This window comes from Jaculus jaculus, chromosome 16, assembly GCF_020740685.1.
Source record: "Jaculus jaculus isolate mJacJac1 chromosome 16, mJacJac1.mat.Y.cur, whole genome shotgun sequence".
NCBI classification, from domain to species: domain Eukaryota; kingdom Metazoa; phylum Chordata; class Mammalia; order Rodentia; family Dipodidae; genus Jaculus; species Jaculus jaculus.
In genome coordinates this window covers 44618804-44645543 of record NC_059117.1, presented here as the reverse complement: position 1 = coordinate 44645543, position 26740 = coordinate 44618804, and the positions used below count along the sequence as shown (strand labels likewise).

Below are 26740 nucleotides of genomic sequence, written 5' to 3'. Positions count from 1 at the left end.
CCCAGAATTCCAATTGTTTTGTCCAGGAGGTACTGTGGATGAAATATTTATAAGATACATTCCCTACTTCTCAGAATGCTGATAGCTGAACAGAGCAGAGGCACCTAACATGTACATAGCTCTAACGCAACAAAGTCTCCTCACTGAGGACAAGAGAACAGCTGGAGCAAATGCCCTCAAGCAGGAACTAGTTAAACCAATTCTTCAAAGAAGGTGAAAAACAGATTGTTAGTAGATGCAAATCTCACTGAGATATGTAACAAAAACAGAACAAAAGGGGATAGGAAAGAGCTGACTTCATATGCATTTATTTCTGACTGGAGCAACTAGAATGACTTTATCTTATACTAAGCTAAATTAAGGCAGTAAGATAGATGCCAAAAGCTGAAAGACACAATGGGTAAATGAGGGCCTAATGAGGCAAAAAGACATGATGATGTAGGTCACTGCTGTTAGATGTGAACCAGCAGGTGTCATAGCACTCACCTCCTCCATTTCAAAGGAATCTGGTCCTTTATGTGTAAGATGAGTCAAGTTCTCGAGCTTGTTCATATGAATCCAGTTCTCCTTCCAAGTTCTGTTCCTGCCTGACACCTCAGATACACAGGTATGAGGAGGATGCTTAGCCAGTATGGATGAACAAAGCCATTGCTTGCCCAGAAGAGCTTGTGGAGGGTGACAAGGTATCAAGTCATAACAAGCTTTGATAGACTCATGCTCTTCCCAGTGAGTCACTGGACTATGGGTGTTGTTGACTGAAGCCACTGGTAACTGCACTCCGCACTCCCATGGATTGGCAGGCAAGGTGGAAAATCTATTCTCTGTGAATGATTCTGATGTGTCTGGGTTAAGGTCCCTCCTGATAACCTGCCTTGAAGCTCTCCTCAAAAGTCTTCTTTTCTGATGCTGGCTAACTCCACTTACTGAGGTGCTTTGTCTACTCTGTTCTCCAGCTTTCTTCTCAGTTTGGCACTGTAGGGTGTTAATGTCATTCAGCAAGGAAGAGAAGGCATTTGTTACATGGTCTAGGATTTCCAGTTGTCGAAACCGGCCTGAAAAACATAAGGATATAGCTGTTTTGGTCTGTGGAATTGTACTGATGCATTAAGTACTGTAACAGAATTTGAGCATTGACTAGTATGATTTTCAAGATGGAAAGAACTTTAGCTCTTGAGTCTCCAGTTTTTCTCAATCATGTCACTACTCTTATGGAGGGGGTACATCTACCTAATAAGAAATCCCTTTGTTAGAGGAAAGGCAAATACTTTAAAAAAAATTGAATATATCTAATCATATATAAATGCATGTATGTATGTATGTATATGTATATGTGTGTGTGTATATATAATTATATATATATATATATATATATATATATATATATATATATATATATAATTGGTGGTTTTACCGGAGTAAATGAGTTCATAGATAAACAGTGCTTAAATATGTGATAGACATAGTAAAAGATCAGGGATTTTTTTTCTAATCTGAGTATTCATGTGAACCTATGCATAACAAAGTTGTAAAGATATAATACTATATAAATATTAGCTCTTAAAAATTATAAATGTGGGGCTGGAGAGATTGCTTAGTGGTTAAGGCACATGCCTGCAAAGCCTAAGGACCCAGTTTTGATTCTCCAGGTCCCACATAAACCAGATGCACATGGTGGCACATGCATCTGGAATTCATTTGCTAGAGGCCCTGGTGTACCCATTACCACTCACACTGTCTCTCTCCCTCTCTGTCTTAAATAAATAAATATAAATAAATCTTTTAAAAATTATAAATGTGTAAAACTCAGAAAGGAAATATAAAGCCTTCTGTCTTCTAAGAGAAAATAGGCATTAATGAGAAGTCCTATTTGACTTTCAAAACAAACCAGCTCCTCAACTTGCAAATCTTTCTGGAAAGTCTGGCCTCAGTATTTTAATACTTGGTCAATATATGAAAGTATTGACTTAGTATAAAGGAGAAGCTTAATGTGAAATGAATAATTTAGGCACAGTTTGAAAGGCATGACAACAAATATTTTTGGTACTAGAAAAAAAAAAGAATTGTATTTCTGTAGCACAGCTTCCTTAAAACCCTGGTAATAGCATATAGATATATGATTCAACAATTATAAAAACCTACATAGTTGGAAAAGGGTGCTAAAGTTACTCAGATTTTCTTGACACTGAACAAATGCCAAGATGAAATATTTACTTTGACTTATGGTTTCAGTTTTAGTTCATCATGGTTGGGAGGATATGGTGGAGCAGAACGGTTCACTTTATGGTAACTAGGAAAGAGAGACAGAGAGAGGAAGGGAGACAGAGAGAAAGACAGAGGGGTATGGAGAGAAATAGATTAATATCTGGGCACCCAGACTATGGGATGGTGCTCCTCACATCCATTCTAGGTCTTCCCTCTAATACTTAACACTCTGAAAATATATGTAGCTACATCCAGAGGAGAGCATTATTAATTTCTTAATTGCTTCTCAATCCAGTCAACAATCAAGGTTAATCACAAAGCAAATGCATTCAATCCATCTCTAAGAGTTTCCATAGTTTCAACAGTTTCAGTATTGTTCAAAATTACGAAGTCTCCCCTGAAAGTCAAGGCAATCCTCTATTTGTATTCCCATGGGTAATCAATACCAATTTATACCCTTCTAAAAGCACATAATGAAAATTCCCATTGTAAAAGCATCATATGAAAAAGCGATAGGGTCTAAGTAAGACCAAAACTTAGTAAGATAAACATTAAATCCTATGGGATTTGGGCTCCATGTCTAGCATATGGGGAACATGTTGAGATGTTGTGTGCTTCAAAGTGCAGGTAAATCCTGACCCTATGGTCTTATTTTTTTCCATTCTTCCTGGCTGTTAGGATTGTTCTGCTCATTGCTGTGGCTTTTCATGGCAGATTTTCCATGTTTCTGGACTCTAACATCCTGAACTCTCAATTATTCTTTGGCTTCCCTTTCATAGTCACACACATTATTCTCTCAGGGAATACCTATAGGGAACAAATCCTGTTACACATTGCCTGGCCTCCAAGACTTTTTTTAAATATGGGTTGAAGCCTCCACATGATCTCTCAACTTTTTCATCTGGAATACTTGTAAAACCAGTGTCACATGGATGGTGACAAGGTCCACTGCCAGTTCACGCATTAGCGAGACGATCCCTTTGATGATGGCTACACCAGCCCACTAAGCATTAGCGAGACTAGCCCCTTTGACGATGACTACACCAGCCCACTAGTTTTTTGATGGCTGACCATAGGGAAACACTTTCCTAGGCTCTGGGTATTCCACAATGCTCTTTCATAAGTCTCTTAAATGAATAAAATCTTTATACCATTGGACTCGTGATGAGTGATTTCTGGACTAATTCTCATGATGCCCTCAAGATACCTTTCCTACTATCCTGATAGAAAACACTTGGTTTCTTCAGCAGCCACACTTTACCCTAACTTTACATGGACTCATTTTCTGGGCAAACTCCAACTTTTTGCATACTTTTACACTCAGCTACTTTTGCTTACCATTCTTATTCTTAACCTGGGATGACACATGTGGTAATAAACAGAATTCATTATAAATGCTATGCTGCCATAGAATTCCTTCCACTACATTAATTAGTCCCTCATTTTTATATTCAGTCCCCTTCCAAATTTCAGGGCCCAGCCAAAACATATATAAGTTGTTCTATTTTGCCACAATATATGAATGGAATATAGCCCAATTCCTTCTTATACCCTTCCCCTATTCTGCCCTTTTCAGATGATCAAAAGAGTGTAATGATTTGGTTCTGAAATGCTTTCCACAGTCTTGCATGTTTGAACAACTGAACCCCAGCTTGTGGTTGTTTTAGGAGGTGGGGCCTAGCCAGAGGGTCAGCAGGTGGTCTTAAGGGTTCTAGTCCAGCCTCACTTCTTGCCTGGTCTCTCTGTTCTCTGATTCATGGAATGTAAGAAAGCAGCTTCATACTCCAACTGCTTTGGCTGACAGCCACCATGAATTCTACCACACTCACCTTGCAATGGAACACTGAACTGAAGGAAATCCTCCTTTCTGCAAGTTGTTTCTGTCATGTGTTTTGATCTAATCATGATTAAGATGACAATATATAACATTTGTGTCAAGAACTGGAGTCATTGTGGTTGCTGTGAAAAATATGACCTTTTTTTTACACAGTTGAAACTGGTTCATGGGAGGAATGTGGGTTGAAGCTGCAAATAACTGAAGGCCCAGAATGGTAGAAGCAGAGCTTAATGGGATATTATGATGAGTGAGGAAGACCAGCATTCCAAAAGTAAGGTAGACAGTAAAGGACAGACTTTTGAGGTTTTAGGAATAAGGACTTTATTGAGAATTGGACTAAAGGCCATTTGCTTTACATTCTGGCAAGAGCATCTGGCTGCAATCTACCCATATCCCATACTCAGTGAAACTTAATTTAAAAGTCAATAGATTAAGTTGTTTGATGGAGAACATTTCAAGATTGCATAGCATTTAGGATGTGACATTGTCATGGTTCATTGTTCTTAGCTTTACAATGAGAAAGAGCAGAAAAATTATAGCTTGGTGAGTAAGTTTTAAGGTTGTAGGCAAAGCAGCTATGGTCAAAGGAGCTGTAATTTTTAAAGGGACTAATACAATTAAGGAGAAAACTTGCACTCTTCACTGAGACAATAAGAAGGAAAAACTACATCCCCATTGAGACTTCTAGGGTACAAACATGCAAATTCATTTGAAAGGATAGTTTCTGAACAGACAGTGATATCTCGAGATTTCCCTTTCCCCACTCAAAAACAACCCACTGAGGAATTATTTTCCCAGGTTTAGCTAACCAGCCACAGAGACAACATCTCAAAATGAGAACGGAACTTTGTGATGGCGTCCACATGGTGTAAATTTGTAGGCATAGCAAAATTCAATAATCATGAGTGGGGGATTATATAGGCTTTCATCAAGGTTCCTTAAAGCTACAGAAGCCAAGAAATATGTGGCAGAAACAGATTCCCTTCTGTAAGAGGTTTCAAGAGGCCATTGTGTGAAACTATGAATGTGAAGTCTAAGCAGAAGTAGAGACCTCAGGAGGGCATAGATGGCAGGAACATGGGCCCTGTGCAGAGAAAAACTGCGGGCACCAAGTATAGCCTGCCCAAGGGGAGCTAGGTATGCTTCAGCTGGTAGAGATGGAAGGGCAGAGCCATGTTTTGTCTTGGTTTAGTTGGATCTTTCCTTGTTATACCATTCCCTTATTCCATTCTTTTAGAATGAGAACATTTCTTCCATGCCACTATGTATTGAAGTCATGTAACTCATTTTTTAGTTTATAGGAGCTCATAGCTAGTGTTTGTCTTGAATTTCAAGAGTTTTTGGGCTTTTGAATAGACTTGGGACTATTAAGATGGAGACTTTTCAAGTTGAGACTAAATGGCATTTTTCATTATGTGATAGTTTTCAGCCTATGGGGGAAGGCTCTAGGTTTGTTGTGGTTTGAGTCTGACATATTCCTCATAGCTTAATGTGTTTGAGCAGTTGACTTACAGCCAGTAGTATTGTTTGTGGAGTCTGTGGCATCTTTAGTAGGTGAGACATAATTAATTACAGTAAGTGAGTCACTGGGGGTTGGGGAGCCTTCAGAGTTAAAGTTCAGGGTTCCTTCCAGCCTAGTCTATCTATTTCCTAATCCACTGAGATACAAACAAGCAGCCTCATGTTCCTGCTACTGTAGCAGTGCACCTCTGTGAACTCCATTGTACCCTTTACACAACAAATTGTATCTTCTTAAAGCATGAGCTAAAGTAATGCTACCTTTTCAAAGGTGCTCCCTTCAGGAATGTCATTTATAGCCATAGGAAAAGTAATGAATATAAGCACTCATTCACTTCGGAAACTTCATGAGCACTGGCTTTTCTATTTGCATTTCTATCATTTTTCAACCCTCTCAGCTCTGTTTAAAATCACCCATTAATCTCCATTTACAGCTACATAATACTTCTCTAGTCACTTTTTGAAACTTTTCCAAACTTCTCCCACAAGCCAGTTCCAGACATTTCTGAACCCCATTGTCAGATAAAGTCACAGCAAATACCCAATATCTATGGTACCAATTTTGTATGTTAGTCAGACTTTTATGAAGCTATAACCAGTACTTGAAAGAAAAACAAAGAAGGAAATATTTATTTTGACTCATAATGTTGATGCACCATTGCAGAGACAGTCTGGTGGAGCACAGGCAGCTTTCCTTGTGGTGGTCAGAAAGTAGGGAAGGAAGAAGGGAGAGAGGGAGGGAAGGCGAGATTAAGGAAGGAAGAGAAGGGAAAGTGAGAGAGAGTCCTTTTTATCTCTTCATCCCATCCTGGCCCTCAGCCTATGGGGTGGCACTGCCCACATTTTCAGGGTGCATCTGTTTTTCTAAGCCATTCCTCTCTAGACATTTCACTTCACACCAAAAGTGTGCTAAAATAATTTTCTAGGTGCTTCTCACTCCAGTTAAATTGACAGTTAAGATGAACTATCATAGATGCTGTCTTCTATTCTGCCGTGTGCCCTACCACAGCCTGGCTGCCAAACATTCCTGAGCATATCCTTGTGTCTACCTGTTTCTTTCACCTAAAAGGAGGAAATATTTGCTAACCATTATTCTGCTCCAAAATACATGATAGGGTTGGATATTTATTTATTTATTTATTTATCCATTTTAGAGAGAGAGAGAATGCACACCAGGACATCCAGCCACTGCAAACTCCAGCTGCTGCATGTGCCCCTTGTGCATCTTGGCTTATGTGGTTACTGGGGAATCAGACCTAGGTCCTTAGGCTTCACAGACAAGTGCATTAACCACTAAGCCATCCCTCCAGCTCCATGACTGGGTTTTCACAGAGAATGGTACTAGTCTTTCAAGACCTTTAGAGTAACCATTGTATTTTGGATGTTTCAGATTACTTCTGATTATATTCCTCCTCCTAAATTAAACTTATTTAAAATATATTCTATTTTGTATACTAGTAGACACAATTGAATTATAATTCAGCTTTTATGATTATTTTCCATCCATTATATAACAGGTTTTTGTATTTAGACTAAAACAAAACCTATCAATTTAATTGGTTCAGTTAATTCAGAAAACACATCAAACTGAAGTATTGGTTGAGTGTTTTATTTTTGCCTTTAGATAGATTGAACAATGGGCTAATTGATTCTTGCCCTCAAGTTTGAACCTTTTGTGTTATCTTTGAGTGAGACATAATTTTCAGTTCTATTTTTTGAACAGCCAACTAATTTTGTTATTGCTTATTTTACATTTGACCTTCACGGCTCTATTAAATCAAAAGTGCACTTGTAAGTGTGACATTGTGGAAATGAGTGGGTCAGCCATTTATAGGACCAGAGACCAACTCCCAGCTTCTCTATAGTCACTCTGTCAACTTCATTGGTCAACCATTTATCTCACAGATCAGCTCAAACACTCAATATAAGTAATTGATGAAAGAACTTTCATCTTTGGAGGAAGGGGAAAAACAAATTCCTTGCTTCTGGAAAGTAAAGAAATTGTATATCAAACACTTCATGGTGACATACTCTTGAAAAAAAAAATGCATTGCTGAGATTTTGAGACAATTTCACCCACAAGAAAACAGAGAAACAAAAATTAAAATGAGAAATCCAAGAGCCATTCCTGTTCCAGAAAACTGAGAAAAAGGTTCTGTTTTTCTTGACTTTCCTTTGAGTAAATTTATTTATTTGACAACTTATTTCAGGAGCAAACCTCATCAACTTCCCCATCTAGAATCCCTCTCACATGTCTGTGGACATGTTCTCTTCTGCTCTGAGAGGTACTCCACATTTAAATGATTTTGAAGATGCTTTGCCACTCCATCTCTAGGAACCTGACACAGAATGATAAATCAACACTGCAGTAATAACCTTGCTTAAACACAGGGCATTTTTTCTCTAAGTAATTTGGACACAGTACATATGCCCCCAAAAGTTCCTTTGAAATATTCTGCAGAAAAGCATTCCAGTGATTGCAAGTTGGGAAAATATACAACGTACCCAATAGGCATAAGGGGTAGGCAAAGCTCATCTACAAATCTACAGGTATGGCAGATGAACTACTGCTTCCTACAACTCAGGGCAGAAGGAGATCAGTGAATCCTGACCAGGGATGAAGGTTTCACCTACTGACTCATGATAAGCCTTGTCAGATCCTAGTACTTCTACCTCCAGGGCGTGTGGCTATGGCAGGCATTAGCTTATCAGTATCTTCCAGTTTTCCTCATCCTGGGCATGGAATGGTATTTCTCATTCCACCCCCATAGAGTTAGGCATTCATGTAATTTGTTTTGCCCAATAAATTCTGATGTGGGCTGAGTAGGTTCTTTATTTCCACCCTTTCCTTATCACTGCAACTGGAGATGTACTAGAATGGGGTAAGTATGAGACAAGTCTTTCGGTGACATGTTATAGACCATTCCTACAAACTATATACAGCAAATCACAGCGGACAAGAAAAGGGATGAATAAACTAATCTTCTATGTTTTAAACCACTGCAGCAGAGGGGTTGACTGGCACCACACACATTACACCAAATACTGTGGCCCCTCATGCACTGTTATCCCTCACTTACCATACAAGTCAGGATTCTCAATGTCCATACGTTGCTTCTGAGCATCAAGGAAAACACTCATGTTGATTCCTCTGGCTGCAGAGCCACAACCAAGGAATCTGGCTGGAATTTGTGTACAGATGTCCGGCTCCTCAACACCAAACCCAAGATCCAAGAGAATCTCCACTGGATCTTTCTCCCAAAATTCCAGCCATTCAGGAATACTGAGATAAAAATAAAAGCATTTTTATCTACAGCAGCTCACTTAATCATAAGCCATTTTTTTGTAGTCACCCAGTCTTTTCAGAATTGAGTGAAAATGAAACCTGAACAGACAAACAGATGGTGTATTCACTAGAGCTCATATAACTCACTTAAAAGACAGTCGGTCACCCCATCCAGGGATGCTTATCTGTACTTTACAAACAAAACCATGAGTTTATCCATATGGCTCTTCCTTTCCCAGTGGGCATGTGTTAAATTGGACAGAGCAGGAAGATGAGGGAATGGAAGTCAGAGACAGTACATTGACAACCATCACAAAGTGGTAATTGATGTTAAGAAAATAAATGCAAATTACACACCTAAACACACATATATGTACATGTCAATATGTATACTTGTATCTATTTATCTAACTACTGTAAATTGAAGATTCAAGCTCGAAGAAGAATATTTTAAACATTTTTTGTTTATTTTTATTTATTTGAGAGTGACAGTCAGAGAGAGAAAGAGGCAGGAAGAGAGAAAGAGAGAGAGAGAGAGAGAGAGAGAGAGAGAGAGAGAGAGAATGGGCACACCAGGGCCTCCAGCCACTGCAAATGAACTCCAGATGTGTGCACACCCCCCTGCTTGTGCATCTGGCTAATGTGGGTCCTGGGCAATCGAGCCTTGAACCGGAGTCCTTAGGCTTCACAGACAAGTGCTTAATAACTAAGCCATATCTCCAGCCTTCAAAGAAGAATATTTTTTAAAGAGTATCTGTCTGGGACATCTCTAGCTATAAAAAATCTGTCAACGACATTACTAAGTGCATACTATAAGGATCAATGTTTTCAAGTAACAATAAAGAACAGTTTAAATCCCTAGGTAGTATTATAAAATATGTTCCTTTTTGTTTTTTGGACTTGGCTGTGAAACAAGACATGCTTATGTCTAATTGTTCTAGTCTATGTTGGCACAGAGATTAATCATCCATGATCTGGAAATTTTAAGTATAACAACCCACTTCCTAATAAAATCCAGGGTTTGAACTTCTTGATCTCAGGGACTATATGGAAATCAGAACTTTCTATAAAGTTTTAGCAGGGTTTTTTTTCACATTTTCACTGATGTTACTGCTTGTCTTTACTTTCCTTCAACCCTAGTGAACTTATTTGAGATAGCTTAGATTATATTGCTGGACCATCATAGTCTCATTATTCTCAAGTGTGGGCCCATGCCCCAACACCAGCAACACAGTCACACTTTTTTAATGTGACCTGTTGACCAGGCACTTTGCTTTATGATTCACTCAAGGAAGAAAAGGTAAGCCTGGAACTCCTTGTGAAGGGCCTAAATGGCTCAGCTCAAACACCTAGCTCATTAAAATGAACTACAGTGGTAAGGTGGCCATCATTTGATTATATTTACATATATACTTTTATATAAACTAGGTTCAAAGGACAAAAGAATTCTGAAGATTAATCTAAAATGTACATGGAAATTTAATCCATTATCCTGTTAATCTCATCATACAGATTTTTATTTGTTTATTTGACAGAGAAAGAGGGAGGGAGAGAGATAGTGAGAGATAGAGAGAGAGAGAGAGAGAGAGAGAGGACACCCCAGGGCCTCCAGCCACTACAAACCGACTGCTGATGCATTTGCTTCCTCATGCATCTGGCTAACATGGGTCCTGGTGAATAGAACCTGGGTCCTTTGGCTTGGTAGCCAAACCACTAAGCCATCCCTCCAGCTCTCATCATGCAGATTTTTATTCACACATTTATACAAATATTTATTGAATATTCTGAGCTGTGAGACTATGTACTTATGACACAAAAATTACTAAGGATACTCCCTGACTTCTAAATGGTATACAATCTCATGGCCAATGAATGAAGACTGTTTGTTCATTAAATATTTCAATATCATTATAAAATAGCATTAAGTTTTAATGTATTAAATTGTCCAAGAGATACATAAAACGACTAAAAGAGCTCCACAAAAGATGGAGAAAGCACAACCCTAAAACCATGGACTGTAGCTGGTAATTTCTAGGGCTGGAATTGGGTACCCTCCTCAGTGAGTTGTTGGTCAGGGGACACAACTTCCCCAGAACAATACAGGCCATTGTCAAAACATTTGGTTACCTGAAAGAGCTAAAAGGTTAGTCCCAATTACTGAAGACAACATAGCCTGATGTCACAGAATGCCAAGTGACCATGCTAGAACTGAGAAGGAATACTGTTCCTCCCAGCTGGCTAGCCCTCATTGTGCTAGAAAGTGCTATGAGAGTGGATGGACTATAAGGGCTGCCAATAGATGGAATAAGCAAGTAATCCTGCCAGACACAAAATCAACCACCTGAGCAATTAGTATGCACTTGTGCAATAGTGGCACATAGCAATGCAGGTTCTGTTCATGGACTGGACATGAGACCTACTCAGTGGGGGAGAACTCATATCTATCTCTGGGAATAAAGCCAGACTCCCTAGGATAGGAAACCAGTAGGATCCACAGAGAACCTCCACTGAAGTTTAATTGAGAAGAGTAGATATACACATCAGTAAGTCTCTCTAATAACTAGGCTTATCACCTTGAAATCAAACTGCTGTTACCTTTTGTTGGATAATCTATTCTACTTACAGATGGTGGAGAATATTGAGGAGAAACAAAATATATAAATGCATCAAGAATAGAGAAATAGGGCTGGAGAGATGGCTTAGCGGTTAAGCGCTTGCCTGTGAAGCCTAAGGACCCCAGTTCAAGGCTCAGTTCCCCAGGTCCCACGTTAGCCAGATGCACAAGGGGGTGCACGCGTCTGGAGTTCGTTTGAAGAGGCTGGAAGCCCTGGCGCACCCATTCTCTCTCTCTCCCTCTATCTGTCTTTCTCTCTGTGTCTGTCACTCTCAAATAATAAAGAAATAAATTTAAAAATAAAAATAATAGAGAAATAACTGTCTACAATGAGATGGATCACTTCCATTCCATCTGCCTGGGCTCAGAAGTAGTACAGAGGAAATGATAACAGAAATACTACTCACATGGTTAGCCTGAAAACCAGTTCTAGGGACATGGAAACAGATACTGCGGTCACTCAAACCACATTAAAACAGAGATCCAGGGGCTCCAGAGAAATCAACACTAAATTATATCTCTATCTTGTCCACCAAGGCTCAGGGAACATTGGGGAAGAACATTGGAACATTGGGAAAATTGTAAGATCCTCAAGGTGAGAGGAAATAGCCTGAGTCACAGTGTTTCTCCCACCCATGCAGAAACTGATTGTGGCCTCTTGGTCCCCACAGTGAATACCAGTATCCTCACTGAAGATGATCTTCAGAATTGGGGTGGGGGTAAGAGGTTTCTAAATAGCATCATGCATTTTTATATTTGTGCATCTTTTGTTTTCCCTTAATATGACTTGAAGCTATATCCAATAGGTAGTGATGCTGTCAGTATATATCTTACCTTTTACCATGGTATGAAATTCAATTAAATGGAGGGGCCCATTGTTTAAATAAACAATTGATAAATTAAATTGACAAGTGTCAATTTCCCAATGACATATTTATACTGCTTTCTAATTTCACTGTCTCTTTTATGTTGTTCTTGTAAAAGAATTTGGAAGCCCTTTATTCATTTTCTCATCCATTAATACAACCATCATTTTTCATGTAGAATCATGAACAGTGCCTGGAAATCACATACCTTTGTGGTATACTTGTGGAAGAATGGCAAGAATTGAAACTGGTCCCTCGAGATAAAGTAGGAGTCCCTGAGAACTGATGCAGAGATCTAGAGTGGGAGTGGGAAAACCAAAGATAAGACTTATTGATTTAGATCATCCCAGAAAATCCTTGGGAGCCTTTCCCTTCCAGAGCAAACATTTGCATTTCATCCTCCTTCCTAATAACTGTACCATGGCCAAACCTTGGAGGAGGGTGTATGTGGAGCTGAAGGTGCTGCTCATCTTTTCAGAGCATGTGTCACATAAGGTGTGCGGATTTAAGTGTTAGGTGCCTGCAAATATGCTTATTGTTAAGGTGTCAAAATGTCTTACTCTTGACAGATGGCAAATCAATGGGGGACCTTTCAGGAACACAGTTTTGGGGAAGAACTTAAAATTATGTGATGAAAGATGCACAGTAAACAACCACTGAAGTGAATCAATGTTAATTCTCACAATGAAGAAGGATTTCATAGTGTACAACTAATAATCTCTAAGAGTTATCCCCAGAGCTCCTGTGGCTATGTAATAATAAATAACTTCTTTACTACAGAAACATGTGTGTCACTCTGTCCCATAGGCCTGTATTGCAAATTTTTATAAAGCACTTCCAAGGAAATTGTAACACTATAGTAATACAATTCATCTTCACGTAGTTCAGCTATGACATGGATCAATCACATCTACATTATCAAGTATAATTGACAGTTGGCATAAAAATGAAATTTATAAAATGCAAAGCAAATATACATGTTCCCAAAGAGATGAGGTTTCCATATTTGGTCTACTGAGTTTATTTTTGTCCTGTCCACAGGCAGCAAGAACAGCTGGAACCTGCCTCATCTCTGTTTAACTGCCTTTTATTTTAATTAAAGCTAAGAAAGAACATGTTTCTGAATAATGACAACCCTAGTTGGAAAAGTACATTGATCTTGTTGGGAGCTTTGAAGAAATATCTACAATCCCCTTTCACTGAGCTGTTCTCCTCACCATAGTGTGATATCTTGGGGTTTCTTTAATTGAGTTTTTCTTTTAGTATGAGGATAACATCCTATTTTATAAGGTTTGGCAGAGGTATCCAAAAGGAATCATTGCCTTATATCCAGAAGAATATGTGTGTGTGTGTGTGTTTTAATAAAGCCATAGATGTGAATCAGTGAATCCATGTCATTGTCCTCTTTGAGTTACGTGGAATATTTTCATTGTACCTTACAACTCCATGTAAGGGGGAAAGGGTTATGAAAAATGATACTTTGAGTATGAACTGGCAGGGATAAGAAGGCTATACCATTGCATATTTGGTTTTCACCATATGGTTATGCAAGTATGACAAAGGATCAGGAACTAGTTTCTACCCTCACGTTGCTCAGAGTCAATCCTGAAATTTTAAAAACTACAGTGTGAGTTGAATCATCTAAAAGAACTGAAAAAAATACAGGTAGAAAATCCTACCAAAGATTCTGCAGTTGAGTATGCCTGAGTGGGGCTTTTCTTTTAAGGGTCCAGCTGACACAGCTTCTCTAGAGGCCACACTATGCATTCTAGTCTCTCCTGTGTTTAAACATTTAGAGCTTTCTATATAACAGTATGTGATATTATAATAATAAATACCGTGGTGATTAATAACATTGACCAAATGAAACTATGAGTGTAACTTTTATGAATGGCTGAATTGGAGCAGAATGCAATTTGCGCATAAATTCTAATTAAATTTCCCATCAAATCAATATTTGTTAGTTTGCTCACTCCTTTCTATTTAAAGAAACTCTAATTATCCAATGGCTAGTGTAACTGCTCTTAGTTTGGTGGCTAAGATAGTGATGTTTCTTGAGATTCTGAGGTGCATTGTATGTTTATGGAACTTCTATTTCTTTTATCAAATGCTATGTCAAACCTAAGAGTGGAGTAAGTCTGACTTTGCTACCTACCTCATGTAGTCTTTCACGGTCATTTGAACCTGTCCTTGTTCATGCAAAGTAACTGCAATAATGACAAAAAGAAAAAAGTAGAGGTAACTTATTTTTCTTTTATCCATTAAATGGTTTTCTCATGTCCAAAAAATCAATTTTGGACTAAATTTCCATACCCATATTTGAATATAAATGATAATCATGGCTAAATGGTATGACAAATACTTGAGCAAATGGACTTGCTCAATGTACAGTGAAGTCAATAGCATATGGTAGAGCCAACAAAGGCTTCATCCTAGATTGTTAAGAATGGGAAGAATTTGATGGATGATAAGAAGGGGGAAATGATTTCTATAGCAAGTGTGGAAAGCAGGTCTGGGACTTCTTTGATAGAGTCACTGGCATTTAGAGGTGCTTTGCCATGATCCTAAGGTTGAAGAACAAGGGTGGAGGCAGCACAACGTTAATGAACTCTTCAGGAATCATTAGGCATCTGCCCTGAACTCATGACATCTATTCAGTCCAAATGCCTTTTAGCTTAGGTCCTACCCTTGTCTTATAATAATGAAATTGAGACAGAAATTTAGTAATAATTCCATGATCACCCAGTAGAAGATTAAGCTATTTACTATTACCCTTATTATTGACTGTAGCCATAATAACATTTACTTTGCATTGCCCAAGGCACAGTACCGAACCCATTACATGTAAAATCTTTTAGTTTCCATGACAAATCTCTGAAATAGGCACTATTATTTTCTTCTTAATAGAAAGGAAAAGAATGACTTAGAGAGATTACATAAATTTCTTATGGCTAGTAAAATGCCATAGCTTATTTTAGTTTTCTGCTGTTGTTTTTTGTTTCTTCTCAAAACAACACACTGCTAACAGAATGTCTTGTAGTTTATTTGAATGCCAGAAAGAGGAATTTACATGTATGTGGAAAACCAGGAAAGGTTATGAGCAAAACACTATATGTGATAAAGATAATGCTGAAGGTCTAGTTGACTGGTAGATATGTGAGAGATGACACTGGGAACAGAGGGGCCACTCATGGGCCATTGCCATTTTCAGATACTTTGGGGGAAAATGTGATCAATGCATGAAAGAGGAAATATTCACAATATGGGCAAAGTGCTCAGAAGGCTCACTAGGCTTCTTACTCATGGCTATACTGGGCACATGTGTGTAATACTAGCAAATTGATAAGTATAGCCACTGTAGCTCCTCTGAGAAAATGAAGCTTTTCACAGAAGAAATACAAAACAGATTGGGAAAAATTTGGGATGAACTAACATATGTGGCTAAGTAGTTAAGGCACTTACCTGCAATACCTAACAACTCTGGCTAGATCCCCCAGTACCCATGTAAAGCCAGATGCACAAGGTTGGTGCATGCATCTGGAATGTGTTTACAATGGTTGGAGGCCCTGACATGTTCATTCTTTTTCTCTGTCCCTCTATGTACCCCTTTCTCTTTTATACTCTTAATAAGTTAATTAATTAATTAATAAAATGTTAAGAAAAAGAATGCTGAAATGACAAAGGGCCTTAGTTTAGAACTAGGATTATTATTACTAAGTAGGAATTCAATTTCAAAGTATCCATAGTTAATGATGAGATTAATGTTTGGACAATGGAGAGAGAAACATACACACAAACGAATGGTTGTTGTTTTGAGTTAAGATCTCCCTAGACAAGCTGGCTTTGAAATTAAAGTCCCCCTGTCTCAGGTTCTGAGTGCTGGGATTGCAGAAGTGCACCTAGGAGATGCCCATGATTTTTAAGCAGATTTTTAAAGGCTTGGTTAACCTGATAACCAAGGAGGTGTAGAACTTTTATTTGTGTAAATACAGTATTGTTAACCAAGCCAAGAACACACAGCTATACTTTAAAGTGTCAGCAAGCAACAGTACAAATATAGAAAATGCAAAGTGGACTTTTAACACAAGAGTCAAAATTAGGTTGACAAACGTATATTTTTAAGGATAAAATCCAGAATGGTTTTATATATGGATCCTCTACCAGTACTCCTAACTCTACTTGCAAGGCAGACATCATTAATCAATTTTATCACTTTTTCATTATGCCTAAATAAGCTCTCAAAATCTTCATCGACTGAGATTATAACAGAGGATGAAAGTCACTTGTCATAAACTTAATGAGTGGTATTTTAAGAAAACAATAATTTGAGTAAATTTTAAATGTCAATAAATTGAGTAAAATACAGAAAATATGCTAGGGAATGTGATCTCCCACTTAGCTCTTCCATCAACCCAAAAGGTACCTCTATGAGTCAGAGGTTGAAAACAATCTACTCCAGATAAATCTATCATCTAGACAAGCATTATTAATCCATTGCAGCACACTTTCTCTCTAACAGCATCTCTGTCTCAGAGCTTCTCAAGCTCATTAAGCCAAAATTGAATGAAGTTAACACATGAGGAAAAAGCTGATTTACCACATTATCAATTATGTCATAGATGGAAGTACAGCATAATTTTAGGTAATTATATAATGATGATACTATGATGAATTAGAGAATAAGTTGCCAAATGGAAGGTAAAATAAATTATATTTGGCATTTGAAGCAAATTTCCTTCATTTTTTCCTGGTCCCTTCTTATAAGCACTACTCTATTCACCATTTTTTTCCAAGTAATTCACTAATGTGTGCCTGGGTTGGATCATGTGGGGAGTTTGGGAGTTTCTGAGCAGATCTCCATGTGGTTCTGGGATCTGTGACTGTGTATTTTGCTGCTCCTACCCAGCCTCTGTCTTTTCCAGTTGTCTGCTATGGGTTTCTAGAAAGTGTGAATGAGTGTGTATGTCCAGACAAGCCTCTGGCACTGTGGCCACAGAGGGGAAATGATCTACTTTTAGTATTAATAATAAGAATTAGACTAACTGCTAAATTTCCATAAACTTCAACTCTTCAGAAAATACAGTCATCCAGAAACTTTTTTTTTTAATTATTTATTTATTTGAGAGCGACAGACACAGAGAGAAAGACAGAGGTAGAGAGAGAGAGAATGGGCATGCCAGGGCTTCCAACCTCTGCAAACGAACTCCAGACGCGTGTGCCCCCTTGTGCATCTGGCTAACGTGGGACCTGGGGAACCGAGCCTCGAACCGGGGTCCTTAGGCTTCACAGGCAAGCGCTTAACCGCTAAGCCATCTCTCCAGCCCTCCAGAAACATTTTGTTGCTCAGCAATTGTGGTGGTTTGATTCAGGTATCCCCCATAAATTTGAGTGTTCTGAATGCTAGGTTCCTGGCTGATGGATATTTGGGAATTGCCATCTCTTAGGGGCAGGCTTATGGGTATTATAGCCAATGTTCCCTTCCAAAGTTTGAAAAATCTCCTGTTGCTATTGTCCATTTTATGTTAGTCAGTGGGTGATGTTCACCCTCTGTTCACACCATCATTTTCCCCTGTCAACAAGGAGCTTCCTCTTGAGTCTATAAGCCAAAATAAACTCCTTTTTCCCCAAAAGCTGCTCTTGGTTGGGTGATTTCTACCAGCAATGTGAATCTGCTGCAACAGCATCTAAATTCTTTGGCCAGACTTCATGAGACTTCAGAGAACACATATCTCATGACTACACTCCTGGACCTTCTGCCTGGCCCTGTGGTTAGGAGTAATCTGGCTACCAGGAAACCAAAGACAACTTCCAAGAAAAAAAATATATATTCCTAAGGATAGTATTTTTTCAAGGAATATGTGCCATGGACCAGATGAGCTGATAGTAGGAATTATCTGGTCTGAATGGCATATAGGGATTCCTCAAGACTTAAGCACCAGCTAGGAGAAGGCACTTCCTATCCTCCCCCATACAGAAACATTCCATGAGGCCTAGTTATCACCAACAATTTGATGATTGGCCCCTTGACCTAACTTCACCCTTACTGACATGCAGGTACAACTATTTCATTCTTTCCCCAACTAATTCCTAATAGTTTTCTTGATATTGCTGACAATGGTACAAATATCTAGCCACCACCAATGCATGTATCACTTTCTGCTACCAAGCTGAGAGTTTGGAGATAATCAGGAAAAAAAAAATAACAAAATCAGAAATGAAAAAGGAGAGATCACAACAGACATGACTGAAATTGGAAGAATCATCAGAGCATACTTGCAGAACCTCTACATCACAAAATTCAATAATCTGGAAGAAACGGGTGAATTCCTAGACACATACCACTTACCAAAACTAAACTCAGAGCAGACTAATCTCCTGAACAAACCTATCATATCTATGGAGATTGAATAATAAGTAATCAAAAACATCCCCCAAAAGAAAAGACCGGGACCGGATGGCTTCTTAGCTGAATTCTATCAAACTTTCATAGAAGAACTGAAACCAGTTTTCTCAAACTATTCTGCATAATCAGAGACCAGAAAATCCTCCCCAACCCCTTTTATCACCCTAGCATCAAAGCCAGACAGAGATGAAACAAGAAAAGAAAACTACAGGCCTATATCCCTAATGAACCTAGATGCAAAGATCCTGGACAAAATCTGTACAAACTGAATTCAACAGCACATCAAAAGCATTAATCACCTTGATCAAGTAGACTTCAACCCAGGAATGCAGGGATGAGTTAACATATGGAAATCAGTCAACATAAAATACTACATAAATAAACTAAACCATAAGAACCATATGATCATCTCAATTGATGCAGAGAAGGCCTTTGACAAAATACAATACCACTTCATGATAAAACACTGGAAAGAATAGGCCTGGATGGTTTATATGTCAACACAATAAAGGCTTTATATAAAGCTCCTAAAGCCCAAATAATATCTAATGGAAAAAAAAAAAAACTCAAGGAATCACCACTGAGGTAGGGAACAATACAGGGGTGCCCACTCTTAGCACTTCTCTTCAACACAGTACTAGAAGTACTAGCCCAAGCAATAAGACAGGAGAAAGAAATAAAACGGATTCAAATTGGAAAGAAAGAAGTCAAGTTAGCTCTACATGCAGATGATATGATCCTGTATATAAGTGACCCAAAAATCTTCATCTCCAAACTTCTAATGGTGATAAATTACTTCAGCAAAGTGGCAGGATACAAAAATCAATGCACAAAAATTTTACAAAAACAAACCATTAGCCAAATCAAGAGCAGTTGGTTCCCCACCATGGCTGTGTGCCACTATTGCACTTGTATGGGCATCACATCAGGTTATTTGTTGCTAATTAGGTTAGACAATGAGTTTCTTGGACAGATATTGGTCATTTCCCCCAGTCGCCCATGTAGCACCTTCTGGCACTAGACACGCTGACTATCTGGGGACTGACTCTCTCCTGGCTTCCAGCCATGGCATTCGATTTAACGTGTCAGCTGTGTATGGAGTCTTCAGCAATAGGGTCTCACCACTGGCCTTTGGTGGGTCATCAAGTACTCTGACAGAAGTCTGTCATTGTTTTGGGAAACCTTGTAGGTTTTTCTGATCAAAATCTCATTGTGGATGGTAGCCCCAAGCTGGAAGTGGGGGTTACAGGTCAGTGCCCACTAAGAAATTGAGGAAAAACATAACTAATATACAAGAGTTATAGAGGAGAGAGATAGAGGGAAGAGGGGGAGAGGGAGGGAGGGAAGATGTAGAAGATTTAGGTTAGTCTTGATCCTACCCTCTCCAGTGTCTTGTGGTTCAGGTGTTTCCTGTAAGGGTCTAGTGAAGGTTCAGCCATTTGATCTGTCTTTTAGGAAGTATAATTTTATGGTACCATTGGCGATTGGGTCCAGATTACTGTTTTCCACCCTTCAATGCCCTCCCTGCCCTCCCCATCCATCCTATTGTCTAGTCCATGAGGTGCTTGCTGGGTATGTAAGGTATCTTGGGTAGATTCAGGTTAGGTGTTGTATATGAGTGAGACTATGTGTCAATTTTTTTTTCTGTGATTGGGTAAGTTCACTGAGAATGATCTGTTCCAGGTTCAACCATTTTTCTTCAAATTTATTTGTGTTGTTTTTTCTTACTGCTGTATAGAATTCCATTGTGTAGATATACCACATCTTTGTTATCCATTCTTCTAATGATGTACATCTGGGTTGATTCCAGCTTTTAGCTATTATGAATTGAGCCGCTACCAACATGGTTGAGCAAATCTCTGTGGCATGTGGTTTGAAGGTTTTAGGGTAGATGCCCAGTAAGGGTATAACTGGGTCTGTTGGTATTTCTATAGTCAGCTTTTTCTGGAGTCTCCATATTGCTTTCCAAAGTGGTTGTACCATCCTGCATTCCCATCAACAGTGAATGAGTGTCCCTACTTCTCAACATCCTCGCCAGCAAAACAAGTCAGAACCATACCCAAACATAAGTCCACTCTCCAATATCAAACTACCATCAATCATGGGATACAAGAGGGCCTACACCTATCAAACTGTCTATCAAAAAAGTAAGTGTTATCTCAATTTTCCGGGTGCTAACTTACTCTCCGTTGGAGAATCTGCTTCTCTTTTTCAGATAGATGCAGATCCTAAGGAGAGATCTGCCCCAACATACTTCAAAAGGGGCCCGACTGAAACTAAGGACAATTGGTGAAACAAGCAAGGGTGATGTTTTCCTGTGAACCAGATACCAGCACAAAGGGGAAGAAGACCAACACAGAGAAAAATCAACTCCTACCAAATCAGAGAGCCAGAGCCTCAGAGGGCCCCAACACCTCAGCACTGAAGCAGACCAAAAATGAACCCAACATGGCTCAGGGAAATTTTGTGGAAGAGGGTGCAGAAAGAATGTCAGGGTCACATGTTGGGTCATGATATGCAGAGACATTTATTATACCAATAACTGTGGGCTAACTCCACAATGCACGACCCATTTACATCAACAAGGAGGGTCCAATGGGAGGGGGTATATCATAGATGAGCCTAAACAATGGTACCAAACTGCCTGTATTTGCTGAAAAGAAAACTAATAAATTAAATTTTTTATAAAAGTAAAAAAAAAAAAATAAAAGAAACAGTAGCCTTTCTACATGCAAAGGACAAATAAACAAAGAAAGAAATCAGTGAGGCTGCCCCATTTTTCAATAGCAACAAAAAATTACTTTGGAATAACACTAACAAAGGATGTGAAAGAACTATATGATAAAAATATAAAAAATGCTCAAGAAAGAAATAGAGGAGGACTTGAGAAGATGGGAAGACCTCCCATGCTTCTGGATAGGTAGAATTAATACTGTGAAAATGGAAATTCTACCAAAATCAATATACAGATTTAATGCACTACCAATAAAAATACCAGCATCATTCTTCACAGAGATTGAAAAAAATGATATCAAAATTCATATGGAATGACATAAGGCCTTAGATATCCAAATATATCATCAGCAAAATAAACACCTCTGGTGGTATCACCATACCTGATCTAAATATATATTATAAAGCCATAGTGATAAAAAACAGCATGGTACTGGAATAGAAACAGAAACATAGACTAATGGAACAGAATTGAAGACCCAGACCTTAGGGCAAGTGACTACAGCTGCTTGATCTTTGACAAAGATGCCAATAATGTAGGCTAGAGAAAAGATAGCATCTTAAACAAATGGTGTTGGGCAAATTGGATGACCATACATACAAAAATGAAATTAGACCCACTCATTTTACCATATACAAAAATCAAATCCAAATGGATTAAAGACCTCAATATAAGACTGAAATTCTTCAACTACTGGAAGAAAAATAGGAGGCACTCTCCATGATATAGGACTGGGAAAAGACTTCTTGGACAAAACCCCAGTAGCCCAGAAAATTAAACAAATACTCAAACAATGGGATCTCATGAATCTAAAAAGGTTTTGCACAGACAAGCCTACTATAAGCAGAGCCAACAGATTTCCCACTGAATGGGAGAAAAATCGTTGTTAACTATACCACTGATAGAAGCCTAATATCTAAAATCTACAGAGGTTAAAAAACTAAATAGTAAAAAAAAATCAAGCAACTCACTTCAAAAGTGGGCCAGAGAACTAAATAGGGAGTTCTCAGAAGAATTACAAATGGCTAACACACACTTAAGAAAAATTTCAACATCCCTAACCAACAAACATTCAAAAAATCAAATGAAACAAATGGTGAGGCTTGGAGAAATAAGAACACTCATTCATTCACTGTTGGTGGGAATGTAAGCTGGTGCAACCACTGCAGAGATCAATATGGAAACTCCTGAAAAGACTGAATATACAGTTACCAATAGCCCCTGTTATTCCCTTACTGGGCATTTATCCTAAAAGCTCCACATCTCAGTTCAGAGATATTTGCTTAACCATGTTTATAGCTGTTCAATTCATAATAGCTAAAAACTGGAATCACCCCAGGTGCCCATCATTGGATAAGTATATAATCAAGATGTGGTATTCTACATGATGAAATTCTACTCAGCAATAAGAAAAAAATGGCACATTGAAATCTGTGGAAAAATGATTGAACTTGGAACAGATCATTCTAAGTGAACTTACACAATCACAGAAAGACATCCATTGCATGATCTCACTCATCTGCAGTTCCTAACCTGGATTATCCCAAGTTTCTAACATAACTGAATAGCATCTTGAGGCTTGTACAATAAGGAGGGTAGGGCTGGGGAAAAGGAAAGTGTGGGAAACACAAAACTGATCCCAAATTGAACTGGTACCACAGAATCCTATATCCTGGAAGTCAGACTTAAAGGCAGAACCCTCAAGAGGACCTTAGAGGCAGTACCTGAATCTAAGGGCCTGGTAGAGAATGAGATAATACCTAACCTCAAATTCTCCTGTTTCTCTTTCTTCTTTATATTTATTTTTCCTCTTCTGTTGGTGTTGGCCTATAATTCCCTATAGCAGGATGTGGTCTACATCCACAATGAGCTGTTGATCAGAGAGACCTACTACATCTCCCCAAACAAACAAGACAGACTTCTGTCAGAGCACTTGATTATTCACCAGAGGTTAATAGTAAGACCCTTTTGCTGAAGACACCATACACTGTTGACACAGTCTATGGTGAGTCTTGGTTGGAATCCTGAAGACAGGCAGTCCCCAAACAATTAGCCTATCTAGTACTGGAAGGCAGGACATTAGCAACTGGGGAAAAGTGGCCAACATCTGTCTATGTAACTGAAAGTCTAAGCAACTCAGAAGCAAACAACCTGATGTGATGCTCAAACAAGTGCAATAGTGACACACAGCCATGGTCGGTAACCAACTGCTCTTGGGTTGGCTAACAGAACTGCTCAGTGGAAAGGAAATCATAGCTGGAACTGGGAAACAAGTCAGAATTATATAGATAATGGTTCTGCTTTCCATTGTTAAGTTCCCAGTAACCTTAGACTATAAGAGGGTCTACACCCTTTTAATTCTCTCTAAATTAATAATGGTTATCCCATTTAACTGGTGCTGACTTCATTCTCCATTGGAGAATCTGCTTCTGTTTTTCAGACAGGAGTTGGACCTGAGGAGGCCATCATCAACAACCAGAGGTGTTTATTTTGCTGATGATGAGAAAGCCCAGTGTACTCCACCCCTGCTCCAGCTGAAACCGCAGAGGAATTGGGGAAATGAGAAAGAGTGCTGCTTTCTAACTGAATCTGGTATCAGAACAAGGGTGTTGGAGAAAGATACTGAGGACACTCAACACCTACCAAACAAGAGATCCAAAGGCTTCTAAGTGCCCATTACTGAAGTAGACCTAAAATGCTCCCAGCCAGGCTCAGGAAATTTTGCAGAAGAGGGGGCAGAATGATTGTTAGAGCCACAGGTTGGGACATCTTGCACAGAGACATTGCCCCCCCTCCTAATGCATAACCTACAATCCTGATAAGGTTGACCTACATCCCCAACAAGGAAGGCCTCTTCAGAAAAGGGACAGGGAGGAGGGAAAGGATGGTGCTAACATGTGTTGGTTACATACAAAATATATCCATATTTAATTTAAAATAAAGATGAAAGAAAAATAAGTTTTTCAAAGTACCCTAATAGTACCTTTTAGGAAATGTCTGATTTATAATGTTGTTTGATTTCAATGGTACATTCCTAGACTTCCTGAATCCTGGGAAACCAAATGCTATTTTCTCAGTATTTCTTTATTTATTATTTAGGCTTTTACTTTTATTTATTTATGTGTGCATACACATGTGTATGTGCTGCATGTGTGCATGGGTACTCCAGGGCTTCTTGAGGCTACAAATGAATACCACATGCCTGAATATGGGTGACTTGGAATTGAACATGGGTGGGCAGGCTTTGAAAGCAAGGGCCTTTCACCACTGTGCCATCTTCCCAGTCCCCAAAGTTACATCTGTATCTTCCACCATTTCTCTGATATTTAGAACTGGAAGTTTTAGAGTTTTCCAAATAATATTTTATCTGTTTCTACCTCACTTAGCAGCTTACTACGGAATCTATGAGCTACTGAATAGGAGTTGCCAAGCGTAACAATGTTTCTCTGACTCCTGCCACAGCAGATATAGTAGGAACATAAAATGATGATTTCTGTAAGCAATACTTTCAATGTCTTAATCTTCTCAAATACTCACACAGACTCTGAAACTAGCATGATAACAAATGTATATAGAAGTTTAAAAACCATTTTGGAGAAAATATGAGATTTCTTCCCAAATTTTAGAAACAATCTCCTGTGCTTAAGCAGACTGGAAACAAAAATGAGAAAATGCTGCACCCAGGGACAGGAAACAGGGTCATGCTCCGGTGCTTGAACCAACAAGGCACAGTTGAAAAGAGAACACCAGTGACAATGAGGAGGGGCCAGTCCCAGAACATCAGTACTCTGCACTGATGTGCTTTGCAGTGGTGTTCAGCTGGATGTTGGAAGCACCTTCGCATATTGTGCCAATCTTTGAGCCTCAGAAGAACTTCTCCACAGGGCCATCTTTGGTGTAGCCGACTCTTCCCATCCACTCAATGCATTTACTCGTGGTCAGTCCGGCAACCTCAGATGCATAGTATTTGGCCATTGATGCTTCTTTTATGAATGGCTTTCCTGTTTGTACAAGCCTAACATGTTAGCTAACATGTTAGCAATCTTGCAGCTTCCAGTTGAGTAGCCACCTGAGCCACTTGGTGTTGGAGCCCCTGAAAGTCAAATATGCATTTGCTAAACTACATCCTTTCTTTAATATATGGGATTTCATAGTCAAAACAACCTTGGGCCAGTCCCAGCATCTGTGCAGCAATTCCTACTCTACCTTCATTAAGACTTCCTATGGCATATTTATAGCCATGGCCAACCTGGCCCAAGACATTGGCCTCTGGAACCTTGACATTTTCAAATATTAACTGGCAGGTAGAAGAAGCTCTGATCCCCATTTTGTTTTCATGCTTTCCTATGTGAAGACCTTCTGTATCACGATCTACCACAAAGCAGGTGATTCCTCTATAGCCAGCAGAAGGATCTACATTTGCGAAGACCAGGAAGATCCCTGCATGTTCAGCATTACTGATCCACATCTTTGCCCCATTGATGACATAATAATTTCCATGTTTATCAGCTCTAGTCTTCAATGCAAAAGCATCACTACCAGCCCCAGCCTCAGAAAGGCAGAAGCTTCCTACTTTTTCTGTAACCAGCTTAGGCAAATAGGTGGCCTTTTGTTCTTCTGTTCCATGCTTTTTAAATAGGTTGTTAATCACCGTGTTCTGGATGTCACAGAGGAGAGCCACAGACGCGTTCACTTTGGCCAACACCTCTATCGCTGAGATCGAGGAAAAGAATGAAGCTCCTGTTCCCCCGTACTTCTCATCTACGTCAATACCCATCAGCCCTTGCTGAAATAATCCTTGTATTATTGATTCATCCATTTTTGAGTTTTCATCCATGATTGAAACCAAAGGAGCAATTTGTTCCTGTGCAAATTTTCTAACTGATTTCTTCATGATTATTTCCTCATCTGTGAATGTTTGCAGAGGTGCAAAGGACAGCACATTATTTGTTCTACTGGGCAGAGCTTCTGCCTGGGAAGACTGTAGGACATGAGGAGAAAGTTTCCACGGCAGACAAGTTGGAAAGTTTCTTCTTAGCTTGAGGAGCAGCCACAGTTGAAGAAGGAACACACATGCGTGCACACACACATGCACACACACAAAGAAAGCATGTGAACATCAGTTCCTTTGGGAATCATTTTGTCATAAGAGAGCTTGATTGTGTACATTCTAAAATTCACTGTTGCAGCCAGCTGGCGCTCAGCTCTCGAACCGAGGGACCCGCCATCCTGGCCGCAGGCTAAGACACTGGGCTGGGCTCAAAGGCTTCCTCAGTGTTT

General features: G+C 39.1%; 1 protein-coding gene and 1 pseudogene across 1 annotated transcript in view; both read right to left on the bottom strand.

The window, feature by feature from the left end:
• The window catches only part of Itprid1 (ITPR interacting domain containing 1), a 194669-nt gene that overhangs the window by 93272 nt on the left and 74657 nt on the right, over positions 1-26740 (bottom strand). The window contains 4 exon segments of the mRNA XM_045135655.1: positions 487-1052; positions 8638-8840; positions 12532-12618; positions 14479-14530. Coding sequence (XP_044991590.1) covers positions 487-1052; positions 8638-8840; positions 12532-12618; positions 14479-14530 — 908 coding nt within the window.
• Positions 25241-26522, bottom strand: LOC123455349 (annotated as a pseudogene).